This window comes from Erythrolamprus reginae, chromosome 8 (assembly GCF_031021105.1).
Source record: "Erythrolamprus reginae isolate rEryReg1 chromosome 8, rEryReg1.hap1, whole genome shotgun sequence".
In the NCBI taxonomy this organism is placed as follows: domain Eukaryota; kingdom Metazoa; phylum Chordata; class Lepidosauria; order Squamata; family Dipsadidae; genus Erythrolamprus; species Erythrolamprus reginae.
The window spans coordinates 35,244,959-35,259,549 of NC_091957.1; the positions used below are offsets into that span (position 1 = coordinate 35,244,959).

The 14,591-nt window shown below is 46.8% G+C and overlaps 1 protein-coding gene across 1 annotated transcript in view; it reads right to left on the bottom strand.

Annotated features, from left to right (window-relative positions):
* Positions 1-14,213, bottom strand: part of EFNB1 (ephrin B1) — a 113,494-nt gene extending 99,281 nt beyond the window's left edge. The window contains exon 1 of the mRNA XM_070758291.1: positions 13,870-14,213. Coding sequence (XP_070614392.1) covers positions 13,870-13,991 — 122 coding nt within the window. The 5' untranslated portion in view covers positions 13,992-14,213. The remainder of the gene's footprint in view (positions 1-13,869) is intronic.
* Positions 14,214-14,591: the final 378 nt, after the last annotated feature.

Sequence of the window (14,591 nt, forward strand, 5' to 3'; positions counted from 1 at the left end):
CCCCTGGTCCTCACCTTTGCACCAGGAGCACATTGGCTGCTGCTGCTACTCTCAGGGCATTTCAACCGCCATAGCTTGGGAGGAACTGGGAAAAAGGTTGGGAATTCATAGCCCCCCCCCCCCCCCCGCCTAACCATGGTTTGTCTCAAGTAATCTCAAATCCAGTGGTGGCAAATCTTTTTCTACTTGGGTGCCAAAAGAGCGAGCGCACGAGTTCCCACACCCATAATTCAATGCCCAGGGATGGCGAAAACAGCTTCTCCCGGCCTGTTTTCCAACTCCTGGTGGGCTCAGTAGGCTCATGTTTCACCTTCCCCAGACTCCAAAGGCTTCCCTGGAGCTGTGGGAAGGTAAAAATACCCTCCCAGAGCCTCTGTGCGAGCCAAAAACCAGCTGGCCGGCACACACATGCATGTTGGAGCTGAGTTATGCCAATGGCTCAAGTGCCAGCAGATATGGCTCCATGTGTCACCTGTGGCACCCGTGCCATAGGTTTGCCATCACGGCTCTAATCGGACACATGTTGGGGCCTAAGAATTAATTGAGGCAGGAGGAGCATCAAGGGCAAGGCTTATTCAAACCATAGAAATGGTGGTAGACTTTAGGAGAAACCCTCCCATCCTTCCACCTCTCACAATACTAGACAACACAGTATCAACAGTAGAGACCTTCAAATTTCTAGGTTCTACCATATCTCAAGACCTAAAATGGTCACCTAACATCAAAAACATCATCAAAAAAGCACAACAAAGAATGTTCTTTCTGCGCCACCTCAGGAAGCTCAAACTGCCCAAGGAGTTGCTGATCCAGTTCTACAGAGGAATCATTGAGTCTGTCATCTGCACCTCTATAACTGTCTGGTTTGGTGCCGCAACCCAACAGGACCGACACAGACTTCAGAGGAGAATCAGAACTGCAGAAAAAACAATTGCTGGCAACCTGCCTTCCATTGAGGACCTGTATACTGCACGAGTCAAAAAGAGGGCGGGGAAAATATTTACTGACCGCTCGCATCCTGGACATAAACTGTTTCAACTCAAAATGTTGCTATAGAGCACTGTACACCAAGACAACTACACACAAGAACAGTTGTTTTTCCAAATGCCATCACTCTGCTAAACAAATAATTTCCTCAACACTGTCAAACTATTTACTAAGTCTGCACTACTACTATTATTAATGTTTTCTCATCATTCCTGTCACCCATCTCCTCCCACTTATGACTGTATGACTGTAACCTGTTGCTTGTATTCTTACAATTTAATATTGTTTCTTGATTGTTTATTTGTACCCCATGACAATTAGTAAGTGTTGTACCTCATGATTCTTGACAAACGTATCTTTTCTTTTATGCACCAAAGATACATTCCTTGTGTGGCCAATTGCATTTGGCCAATAAATAATTCTATTCTACTCTGTTCTATTCTATTCTTCTGTGAAAGGGGGGTCACGCTATTTTCCAAAGCATTTGAGGGCATGACAAGAAGATGGAAACTGAACAAAAAGAGCTCCAACCTAGAACTTAGGATAATTTTTCTGACAGCAAGAACAACTAATCCATGGAACAGCTTGCTACTGGAGCTGCAAGTGGTCCACTGGGGTTTTTGAAGGTGAGTTTGGATGGTCATTTGTACAGAATGGTATAGGGCAGTGATGGTGAATCTATGGCATGGGTGCCACAGGTGGCATGCGGAGCCATATCTGCTGGTACATAAGCCATTGCCCTAGCTCAGCTCAAACGTGCATGTGTGTGCCGGCCAGCTGATTTTTAGCTTGCATAGAAGGCTTCCAGAGAGCCTCCTGGGGAATGGGGGTGGGCATTTTTACCCTCCAGGGAAGCCTTTGGGGGGTGGGGAGGGCAAAACTGGGCTCGTCAGAAGTTGAGAAACAGGCCATTTACAGCCTCCAGAAGGTTTTGCCCTCCCTAGGCATTGAATTATGGGTGTGGACACTCGCACATGCACGATAGCGCACACATGTTCTTTTGGCACTGGTATAAGGCAAAGGTCCCCAAACTTGACAACTTTAAGACTTGTGGATTTCCACAAGTTGAAGTCCACAAGTCTTAAAGTTGCCAAACTTGAAGATCTCTGGTCTAGGGTTTTGTGCTGAATCTCCAAAGTTCCTCCCAACTCTTGTTATACCCTTAGAGTTCTTTCAGTTGTCCAGTGGGTGACTTTTCCTCCTCTCCCCAAGGCGGCTGCCCACAAGAGAAACTGACCTTTTAAACTTGGCGAGCCAGGCCGATCCTAAGAGAAATCCCAACACTCATTGGCTGGTCCCCAAATTCATCACACAGGACCCACTACAGTCCCAAAGGGTGGCCAGTCTCATCGCCTTCATCTTCCTCTACACATTGGCACTTATTTTGGGTGACGCCACCCTTCCTCCCAAAGCAGCATAGGAGGGAACCTCGGGAGATTAAAATTACCTCTCCTAAATGTTTCCTTCTCAGCTGGAAATGTGTCATGGTTTTCATTATGGATTCTGCATCCAGGAACATTACATTAAGTCTGTTGTGCATTTTGAAGTCCCTGGCAACACCTCTCCGGCGATACGTTTTATTATGTTTCTATAGGGATCGCTGTGATTCTGGTATATATTTTATAACACAAGTGATTGCCTATTTATTCTTTGGGGGCTTTCTATTTTTTACGAGGGAATCTCCTTTTAAGCTCTTTTTTTTTTCAGTATTGAGTTTCTTTCTCCCCAATTTATTGGCAAGCGGTAAGACGAAGCTCAGATACAAGTCAGCAAAGAAAATCAGATGTTTTCCTTTTCCTTCGGGCTAAGTAATTCCATCTCACATACACACAGAGAGCGAGGTTGGGCTGCTGAGGTGGAACAGTGACGTGTGTTCGCCCCCCTGGCTCCAAGTGCTAGCGGAGTCCAGCACAATTATTTATTTATTTATTTATTTATTACTTAGATTTGTATGCCGCACCTGGGCAGGTAGCAAAATCGTGCACGGACACGCAGGTGCATTGTCAATCAGTGTGATCTTCTTGCAACAGCTAACTAGATGCTCCACTATTCCTTCAGTTTCTCATAGTGGTTCTCAACCTTTCTAATGCCGCGACCCCTTAATACGGTTTCTCATGTTGTGGTGACCCCCAACCATAAGTCTAGCGCCAATTCTCCCAACAGAGCTTTAAACTGATTGGCAGGAAGATCAGAGGGACACCCACCACTGTAAATGCCTGATAGGTCAGATTGTAAAAATATGTTCCAAGACGCCAGAATAGAACTTTAGTTCCTAACACCATGGGAAATTTGTCTTTTCCCAGGGTCTTAGGCAACCCCTATGATACGATCATTCCACCCCCCAAAGAGGTCCCGACCCCCAGGTTGAGAACCACTGTTATAGAGGCAGCATTTGGTGTATGTTGCTGTCTTCTCAACTCATGCTTTGTATGTATTTATTCCTTTGGTTTGGCCTTGGACATCCAGAATTAGCCCCTTTGACTCTTTCTTCCACTCTGGTGCCCTTAGCCGTTGCTAGATCTTGTTGGGAGCCCCTGGCGGCGCAGTATAAAATCATGCATGTATAAAAGTGTATAAAATCATGCATGGGATAGAAAAGGTGGATAGAGAAAAATTATTTTCTCTATCACACAATACTAGGACAAGGGGGCATTCCCTAAAGCTCACAGGTAAGAGAGTGAGGACAAATCAAGGGAAATATTTCTTCACCCAGAAGGTCGTTGGTTTAGGGAATTCCCTTCCAGAAGAGGTCGTGACAGCTGTCAGCCTTGATAGCTTCAAGGCAGGATTAATAGATTCATGAATGCCAAGTGTATCAGTGGTTATTGAAACGGATGTCCATGTGCCGCCTCTATGTTGGTTGAGGCAGGCAAAGTTCCCTTGAGTACCATTTATTGGGGGTCAGGGGAAAGAAAGGGTGCTGCCTTCTCTTTCTGCTCAAGATCCCCATGGACAATTGGGGGGCCACTGTGTGACACAGAATGCTGGACTCAATGGGCTTTGGCCTGATTCAGCAAGGCTCTTCTTATGTTCTTATGTTCTTAAAGGGCAGTATTGCAGGAAAATTCTGCCCACAGTCAGAGGGAGAGCCGGATAGTTAACCCTGGCAGGTGGGTGGGCAGAGTGCAGATGGCCCGGCATGTCCCACCATGGGCTGGTCAGCAGCAGTGGTGCTCATGTGGCAGCAGAGGCCGGGCACATCCCATTTTCACAATCCCACCACCACAGGCCATTCAACAGGGTCCCAAAGCTGCTCCTCTGACTGCCAGTGGCATGTTGTCTTTGCAGCAAATTGGTCTTGTTGAGTTGTCCTGCAATGAGTTGGCGGTGGTGAGTTGGCAAAGGAGACTTGGCGATGCCAAGCTTGGCAGCAGTGAGCTGGCCGGGCTGAGTTGGCCCCTTCCGCTTGGGAAGCACTTGGCAGGATGATAAAAATGCCAAATCCACTTTAAACATCTGTCTGACTGCGTGACAAGCTATAAAAGAAAGCAATACGAGTAATATTGCTTAGAAAAGTTGGGTTTTTAAATACACTGCTCAAAAAAAGTAAAGGGAACACTTAAAAAAACAGAATATAACTCCAAGTAAACCAAACTTTCCACTTAGGAAGCAACACAGATTGACAATCAATTTCACCTGCTGTTGTGCACATTTAACTTTGTACAGAACGAAGTATTCAATGTGAATAGTTCATTCATTCAGATCTAGGATGTGTTCTTAGAGGGTTCCCTTTATTTTTTTGAGCAGTATAGTTTTAATTTAAATGGTAAACTGTGCATTTAAGGTCAAAGAATTCAGTTTTATTTTGGACTCCACAATGGACAATCATAAAAGTTTCTAACAAAAAGTTATTGCAGAGCTGGAGTGCCCTCTGCACTTACAGAAAGAAATTTAATGCAGCTGACATCTGGACAGCATTAATTTAGAACCTGATGAGAATGTAACTCCCCCCCCCACTCCTATTCTTTTGTTTATTGAGATTAGTTTTTAATATTCCGAGCTTTAGAACAGGGGCTAGACGGCTATTTTACAGGTTCTCTTATAATATCCTGTTTGGATGGTTCTTTAGGAAGATTTCTAGCCATTTGTTGTTTCTTTTAATGCATCACAATCAGATGTTTCCCAAATTTTCTTCAGCTTTCCCCCCCCCCCCCCCCCCCAAAATAACAAATACAAACACTGTCGGGAATTTTAAAGCTTTTTTTTTTTTACACAATGGGGCTGTAAGCCTCCTAGAATAAGAAAGGGTGGGAAACCTGTAACTGAAATCTGGAAAGGAAGATTAAGGAAAATTTGTTCATCTATGTGAGAAATCAAATTTGGAACTCTATAGTGGCTTCCAACAGATTATGCTGGAATTTGATCAACTGACTGCACCTGAAGCGGAGGAGTTAATGAGGTGTGTTAAATGCTTATATTGGGAACTGACAGAAATACCAGGGGAAAAAATTTGGTTTCTCAATTGAAATCAGGCAATGTATGGAATTAAAGACTAATGAGTCAGTGGAAATTCTCACCTTTGGGATTTGGTCCCTCTCCCACACACTTTATAGTTTGAATTAAACATGCTTGATGATGAGCTTCTTAGAACAAAATACAATTTCTGTAGTCCGGCTGAAGGTTTTCGACATATCTTTGATGCTACAGAAGTATTAAACAATCCAGGAAGGCTCCTGGGACATGTTTCTTAGAGTCTGAGGGGGAGGTCTATAGCAGTGTTTCCCAACCTTGGCCACTTGAAGATATTTGGACGTCAACTCCCAGAATTCCCCAGCCAGCATTCGCTGGCTGGGGAATTCTGGGAGTTGAAGTCCAAATATCCTCAAGCGGCCAAGGTTGGGAAACACTGGCCTATAGGATACCTATTTTAAGATTGGAAAAACTGTGATTTGTCACCCAATTCTGCTACTGCCAAATAGGACCTCCAACGAGTAATTCATTCAACCTAAATGCTGTCACGTTTATTGTTATTTGCGGCATCCTGCAGTCACATGACATTTTATGACACTTTGGTCGAAAGTTATTTCCTGTTTTCGGCAACACCGCTCATAGCAAACAATGGGCTTGCTTAACGACTTAGCCACAGAAACGGTCATAAAATAGGGTAAGGTACAAGACTGTCCCAATTTATAATCATAAATGGATAGGATCCATTATTATCATGTGTTGGGGACCACAATATAGGCAGCATAAAAGCCAAATTAAGTAATAAATTATGTTTTGAGATGCACAATAAATGCAAATAAATCTTATATCCTTTTGGGTGGGGGAGTGCTTTCAAAACTTTTTATTATTTCTGGCAACTCCTTGGACTATCCCTCACAGATTTCTTGTAATTCGGATTCTTGTAATTGATACTTTAAACAAAATTCCATGTTTTTCAGAGTATAAGATTAAGAGGCTGAAAATTTGGGTGTGTCTTATATTCTGAATGTAGGTTTTTTCTAAGCTTTTTTTCCCCAGTCCTAACTATGTGCTAACAATGTTCCCAGTTCTTACCAGCTTGCAAGCTTTTTCATTGTTACTCCCCAAATAAGGTTTTTCTTAAGCCCTAACCAGGGGATAAAGCAATGTGCTGAACCTGACCAGATTAAGGATGCTCGCCAGATGAATATCTGGTAGGCAGATTTTTTTCCCCCTATTTTCTTCTCTGAAAACTAAGTTCCCTCTTATACTCCGGTGCGTCTTATACTCAGAAAAATACAGTAGTAACCTAATAATTCAATTTTTTAATGCAATGACCAGATTGCCAAATTTTCTCTTTTTAAACTGAGGTTCCCATATGTGAGGGCTTCCATTTGAATCACTGAGCTTATATATCAATGTGCTTTTCTTTGGATTGTAAATGAGACTATAACGTAGGCAACTGTTATGTTTCTATTAGAAGCCTCTAAATTCTTGGCACATATTATGTCCTAGTTATCCTGGGAATTGTTTGTGTTCCTAACATTAAAGACAATCTAACATATGTGAATGTTACTGGGTAATAAATTTGATTTATTCTCTCATGAAAATGTGACTCTAAAACATTTTTAAAGGCTGAAAATTAGTTTAACACACAGCCAACTTACTGCTAAGTATACCTTCAAAGCTATATACAAGGTAACTTATAAAGCTGCGGAATGGCAATAAATTTGATTAAAACATTTAATATATTTTCACTTTGGAGTGATGCGCTTGTCAGCTAGAGAAAACTTCCAATGATTTTGAATGTAAAACATTTACAATTTTAAAAAATAGTTTACAAACAAAAAAAATATAGCGGGAATAATTACAAATTAAACAAAATCTTCAGTAAAGAATCAGAGTATTTGTTCCTAAAAAGTCAACAGTCTTAGTGGGTAAGAAAAACATTAAACATATATTTTATGATAGTTAAGATTGATTTATTTCATGTATAGACCATTGCAATCTCTAACGACTTACAAGAAAAAGATGCACAACAGACAATGCATGATAAAAATTAAAAAGCCAGGAAACCCATCAAAACCAGAATGAAACAAGCTACAGGTAACCCAACCAAGATGCAATCAGGACTTTAACATCCTCCAGGATGGCTCAATTTTGACTGGCTTCCAGAATGTAACCGGCTAACCAAAGGAGTAGATGCCCCCAAGAAGACCATGACACTGACACACACACACAGAGAGAGAGAGAGAGAGAGAGAGCTCCTTAAAGTGCAGCAGGACTAGCAACTTTTCCCAAGTAAATCAAAGAGGCTGGACCAACTCCAAGGGTAGATAGAATTCATGGAACTGAATCTTGTAGATACCTTGGCACCAAGCCATGGAAGGCTTTATAGCAGTGATGGTGAACCAATTTTTCCAACGGGTGCCAAAAGCGTGCGTGTCCATAATTTAATGTGCCCCCATCTACTCTGCCCCCACGCATGCGTGCATGATCTCCCCCACGCTCCTCTATTTCCTGACTTCCGGTGGGCCCACTAGGCCATTTTTCACTCTCCCCCGCCTCCAGAGGCTTCCCTGGAGCCTGGAAAGGGCAAAAACAGCCTCTCCCACCCCCCAGAGGCTGAAAATACCCTCCTGGAGCCTCTGCGTGAGCCAAAAATCAGCTGGCTGGCACACACATGTGCACTGGAGCTGAGCTAGGTGAACAGCTCGCGTTCCGGCAGGTATGGCTCCATGTGCCACTTGTGGCATACGTGCCATAGATTCGCCATCACAGCTTTATAGGCAAGCACTCCACTTTGGGTTTCATTCAGAAAACTACTGGCAAGCAGTATACGGTCCACAGCATGAGTGTAATATTCGTCTATCAGCAAATGCCAATTCCATCAGCATACAAACCATTGCACTCTGAACGAACTGCAGTCTCTGAGTCATCTTTAAAGGCACAGTACTACCCAGAGAAGGCTAAAGTAGAATAGAGCAGAATAACAGAGTTGGGAGTTTTGATGGGCTCCTTCCTACTACGGGTACAGTCAGGTACACAGAAACAGTAGAAAAATTTGGATATTTTTTTTCTTTCTTTTTTTCCCTTCTGGGCTCCGGGTATGTTTTTCCTATCATAGTAAATGAGGTTGAATGTGTATAATTTTAGAAGAGCTGTGCTTGTGTGTGTGTACATACACATACCGTTTATATAGTAATGTATATTTTTGTGCGCCTGTGTGTAATATGTACACTATGTATAATATGGCATATATACATAGAATTAAAAGAGTATATTTTGGATGTTCAGTCATAGTCAATAGAGAGGGAAATTGTATCCATTTGAGGAGAGAAGAGGCCAGGCATCCAAACCCAAACCCTTGACGTGAATGACATCAAGTTGGCCACCTTTAAGCCAGTCACATAACCTTTAGGGCACCTCCCAGTCACATGGTCATCAAGCCACTCCCACCTGGTCATATGGCTGGCAAGACACACCCACAAAATGAGCCACATCCACAGTGTGGTAGTAAAACTTTTTGCAGTCCTCCACTGGTTGGAAGGGACCTTGAAGGTCTTATAGTCTGCTCAGACAGAAAAAACTATGCCATTTCAAACAAATGGCTGTCCAATCTCTTCTTTTTTTTTCAGTGTTGGATCACTCACAACTTCTGGAGGCAAGCTGTTCCACTGATTCATTGTCCTCACTCTCAGGAAATTTCTCTTTAGTTCTAGGTTTATTGATTGATTGATTGATTGATTGATTGATTGATTGGATTTGTATGCCGCCCCTCTCGGTAGACTCAGGTGGCTAACAATAGTGATAAAAAACAGCATGTAACAATCCAATACTAAAACAACTAAAAAACCCTTATTTATAAAACCAAACATACATACAAACATACCATGCATAAATTGTAAAGGCCTAGGGGGAAAGAATATCTTAGTTCCCCCATGCCTGATGGCAAAGGTGGGTTTTAAGAAGCTTACAAAAGGCGAGGAGGGTGGGGGCAATTCTAATCTCTGGGGGGGAGTTGGTTCCAGAGGGCCAGGGCCGTCACAGAGAAGGCTCTTCCCCTAGGCCCCGCCAAACGACATTGTTTAGTTGCTTCTCTCCTTGATCAGTTTCCACTCATTGCTTCTTCTCTTGCCTGGCCTTTTGGTGCCTTGGAAAATAGTTTGTTTCCCTCTTCTTTGTGGCAAAGTCTAAACAGGAGTCCCAAGTGTGTGAGTCACTGCAGCAAAGTCCTCCCACTGCCCCTAGTATCCCATCTGCTGCTCTAAAAGGAGGCAGGAGTTCAGAATAAAATCACACAGAAGCTCCTTTGGGAGTTTTGACATCCCACCAAGAAACACCGCTGGAGCAGACAAAGCAACTTGCCACTGAGCAAGGACTGGAATTACTGCAATACAGAGCCCTCAACTCCAAAGGGGAGCCATAAGAATACCAAGAATACCAAACATTGCTGTGCATTCTTAAAAGGACCTTGATGGGTCCACTCTCCTGATCTAGGTCCCAGCCAATGCCCTCCACTAATGCCACCCAGGCCATCTCCTCTTTTACAAATCCAGGCTTCAGAGGAAAGTTGGAAACCAAGAAATAGTTCTCTAAACCAGCCTTTCCCAACCTTGGCAACTTGAAGATATTTGGACTTCAACTCCCAGAATTCCCCAGCCAGCAAAACGAGCCTACTGGGCCCACCAGAAGTTGGGAAACAAGCCATTCTGGCTTCCAGAGGGTCTTTGGGGGGGGGAAGCTGTTTTCGCCCTTCCCAGGCATTGAATTATGAGTGTGGGCACTTGCACCTCCAGATCACTTTTCCACAAATCACAGCTGATTTGGGGGGCTTGCACACATGTAGGGAGGAAGGGAATGGGTGTGGGTACTGGTGCAGTGCTAACACACACACACACGTCCCTTTTGGCATACGAAGCAAAAAAGGTTCGCCATCACTGGCATAGGGTATGCCCACCAAAGGGTGGCACGTCCTAATGCATGGTCAGGTTCACCTCTTTTCTTCTCTATGACGTTGGAGGGGGTCTCTTTTGGTGTGTCATCCCCGCTACCCGCTGTGCTGAGAGGTTGACAAGCCACCGACCCAATCCCCTTGACCTCATTTGTCCCCGAGGCAGGAAGATCAGAACAACATAGAAACATAGAAGATTGACGGCAGAAAAAGACCTCATGGTCCATCTAGTCTGCCCTTATACTATTTCCTGTATTTTATCTTATAATGAATATATGTTTATCCCAGGCATGTTTCAGTTCAGTTCCTGTGGATTTACCAACTACATCTGCTGGAAGTTTGTTCCAAGCATCTACTACTCTTTCAGTCAAATATTTCTCACACTGCTTCTGAACTTTCCCCCAACTGACCTCAGATTGTGCCCCCTTGTTCTTGTGTTCACTTTTCTATTAAAAACACTTCCTTCCTGAACCTTATTTAACCCTTTAAGTTCATTAAGTCATTCCTAATAAGTTTTATGCTTAATTAAGACCTTCCACCATTTTTGTAGCCCGTCTTTGGACCCGTTCAATTTTACCCATATCTTTTTGTAGGTGAGGTCTCCAGAACTGAAGACAGTACTCCAAATGGGGTCTCACCAGCACTCTATACAGCGGGATCACAATCTCCCTCTTCCTGCTTGTTATACCTCTAGCTATGCAGCCAAGCATTCTACGCACTTTCCCTACCGCCTGACCACACTGTTCACCCAGAAATCACTACCAGTACCACTAACTTGCAACGGGAGGGAGGGAGGGGGAGAGACTCTTGTTCTCTTTTTAACAAGGCCCCTGCTACAGGCAAAGGATGAGCTATTCAAGAAAGAAGAGGAAAGCCAACCTCTTCTCACTCGCAAGAGTCAGCCAAGAAGTCCTCACTCAACTCAAATCTGGCCCTCCAACAAGGAGAACCTCTGGGACCTGAAAACTAACCCACAGCGGGATCCCTCTATCCTCCCCCCCTAAACACACCCTTTTGTGATCTCACCCACGTCACGCTAGAAACACAAAGCAAGACCCATGGAAGGTGGTTGAGCAACTCTTTCGGCTCTTGGGTTACTTGACCGGCCCTTCCCTGGGATTAGAGATGGAGTGAGAGGGGGGCAACGGCTGGAATGCACCCGCAGCCAATCAGCCGGCAGGAGAGGGAGGGAAGCTGACCCCTGAAGGGAAACCGAGGCGCAAGGTTTCGTTTCGGAATGTTTGGAAACATTGCATCTCTTTCTCAACCAGCCGGCTATGATGCTGCCGATCGCAAAGGGGTTTAAAGGTGGGAAGTTAAGAGGGGGGGGGGGAGGAATGTTTGGGTAGTTATCAGCCGTTGGATCTTTCAGGGCTGAACCGTCGGAGGGAGGCCAGGGAGACGGAACCAGAGAGCTGCTCTGCTTTGCAAGGCGACTTGGTTTATAAGGCAAACAGGCAACGGATTGGCAACACCATAAAGCAGGGGTCTCTGGGAGTTGAAGTCCACAAGTCTGAAAGCGGCCAAGGTTGGAGACCCCTGCCCTAAATGGGCAACACTTGGGCTTCTCCCATCCGAGGCTCGTTGTGCCATTCTCAATTCCCAGGGCCGGCAGCCTCAACTGGGACAGACCAAACTTTTTAATCAAAGTTCTCCCCGCCCCCCCATTAAAAGACCCTTCCTTTGAAAGGGGGGAGAGGTCTTGCTACATTCAGCTTAACACAGAACTGCCTTTCTCCAATGCAAATTCCAAGCAAAATCGTGCTGATTTCTGCCAATCCCAGCCAGACCTATCAGCTCCCAACCAATAGATAGAAACATAGACACACAGAAGATTGACGGCAGAAAAAGACCTCCTGGTCCATCTAGTCTGCCCTTATACTTTTTCCTGTATTTTATTTTAGGATGGATCTATGTTTACCCCAGGCATGTTTCAATTCAGTGACTGTGGATTGACCAACCAAGTCTACCTGAAATTTGTTCCAAGCATCTACTACTCTTTCAAATAATATTTTCTCATGTTGCTTCTTATCATAGATAGATGGATGGATGGAGGGAGGGATAGATGATAGATAGATAGATAGATAGATAGATAGATAGATAGATAGATAGATAGATTTATTTATTGGCCAAGTGTGATTGGACACACAAGGAACTTGTCTTGGTGCATATGCTCTCAAGGTACATAAAAGAAAAAGAGACATTTGTCAAGAATCATGAGGTACAACACTTAATGATGGTCATAGAGGTCACATAAGCAATCAGGAGACAATCAATATTAATAAAAATCTTAAGGATACAAGCAACAAGTTACAGTCATAAGTGGGAGGAGATGGGTGATAGGAACAATGAGAAAAAACTAGTAGTAATAGTAGCGCAGAACGAAGAGGCAAGGAAGGAAGCAGGCAAATCGGATCTCAAATAAAACCATCGCAGTTCCAACCAAGTGTAAATATACAGACGAAAGTCCTTTGCAAGAAACGGTTCATCAATGGCTTTGGATCATTAGCCCTCCATCCCATTCATCGCTCTATTCTCCAAGGGGTTTAATTTAATTTAACTTCATTTCATTGACTTCTACGCCGCCCAATCCCAACGGGACTCTAGGTTTCAAAAGTGCAAGGAGGGGGGAATCGCCCCCGGGAACTCTGAGCAAAGCGAAGCCAGCTTTGTCCCGTCGAGCAGATCGGATCTCAACTCCGAGCATTCCGTAACGTAAAAACCACCGCGGTTCCAACCAAGTGTAAATTACACCGCCGAAAAATCCTTTGCAAGAAACGATCCTATGCCATCGGCTCCACTGCCCTCCATGTCCCATTCATCGTTGTGTCTATTCTTCAAGGGCTTTCAATTTAATTTTAATTTAATTGAGTTCTACGCTGCCCAACGGTTCTCAGGTTTTCAAAGGACAAGAAGGGGGGGGGGGGAATCGCCTCCTGGATGGCTCCGCAATTCGGAGCAACCGAAATCCGAACCGAGCTCCGTCCCGTCGGAGACTTTCTTAGGAAAGGCCGGTTCCGAACGGAGCTCTTTGTCGGCGGCTTCCCGGAGGGGGGGGGGGGAGACAAGATAGCAGGATTCGCACCGGCGGCCCCGAAGGGAAACCAGCGCTGCTCGCCCGCGGAAAGTCCACAAAGGGGGATCGGGGGGGGGAGTAGACCCAAGGGCAGCTGCCGGGAACCCGGAGGCCATGCAGCCGCCTTGCAGGGCGGGGGGTTTCGGGGGCTCCGCCGGCCGCTCTTCCAGAAAAGAAGCCGAGGGACCCAAGCGGGCGAGGGGGACGCGCTGAGGGGCGGGCGGAAGGCCGGGAAGCTCAGCCGGGAGGGAGGCCGGGGCCGCCGACCCTCAGTACCGGAGCTATTTTCGGCGGGGCTATTTTCTGCAGCCGCGGGGCCGGCGAGGGGCGACGGGCCCCGAAGGCGCCTGGGCTCTCCCTTCCCCCGAGACTCTCCCACCCGCCACCCGCCCCGCTCCAGCGGCCCCCTTTGTCCCCGCCGCCCGCCCGCCCGCCCCGTCCGGGCACCTACTTGTGGTTGGCGGCGCTCCAGGAGACCGGCTCCAGGCTCTTGGCCAGCAGCGGCGTCGCCAGGCGGCCCAGCGCCAGCAGCAGCGCCAGCAGCCCCCGGCAGAGGCGCTCGGGGCGTCCCATCCTCGGCCGCCACCGCCACCGCTGCTCCGGGGGCGGCGGCGGCGGCTCTTCCTCGGGGCGACGCGGACCTTCCTCCTCCGCCGCCGCCTCCGCCTCCGCCTCCTCACGGGCCCGCCATGGTGCGTGTCTACTACTCCCGCCCGTCGAGCGACCGCGCTGGCTGCTCCGCTCGCACTGGGCGCGCCGGGGCGACGCCGCGCGCTCTACTCTCCGGCGCAGGCGATCGCGGCAGGCAGCCCTCCCCGGCGGCCAATGGCAGAGCGGCGCGCCGGGGTCCTCGCCCGGCCGCCGGACGGGGCGGGGACGGACACGCCCCGCCCCGCCTCGACAAAGGGAGGGGCGCGCCCGACTCGAGCGAGGCGGGGCCGGGAGGAGTCGCGAAGACGCGCGAGGGAGGGAGGGAAGGAAGGGGGGCGCGGTCCTTCCTTCCTTCGTCCCTTCGCGGCTGCGAGCGGCGGGCTCCCCCTGCCGGCGCCGTGCGGGAACGCAGGCCGGGTGGGGCGAGCGGCGGACCCCTGGGAGGACCTGTCCTGCCCCTCCCTCTCTCCGGTGCGGGCCGTCGGGGGTAAGGAGTCTCCATGGTGGCTTTGGGGGGTTCCG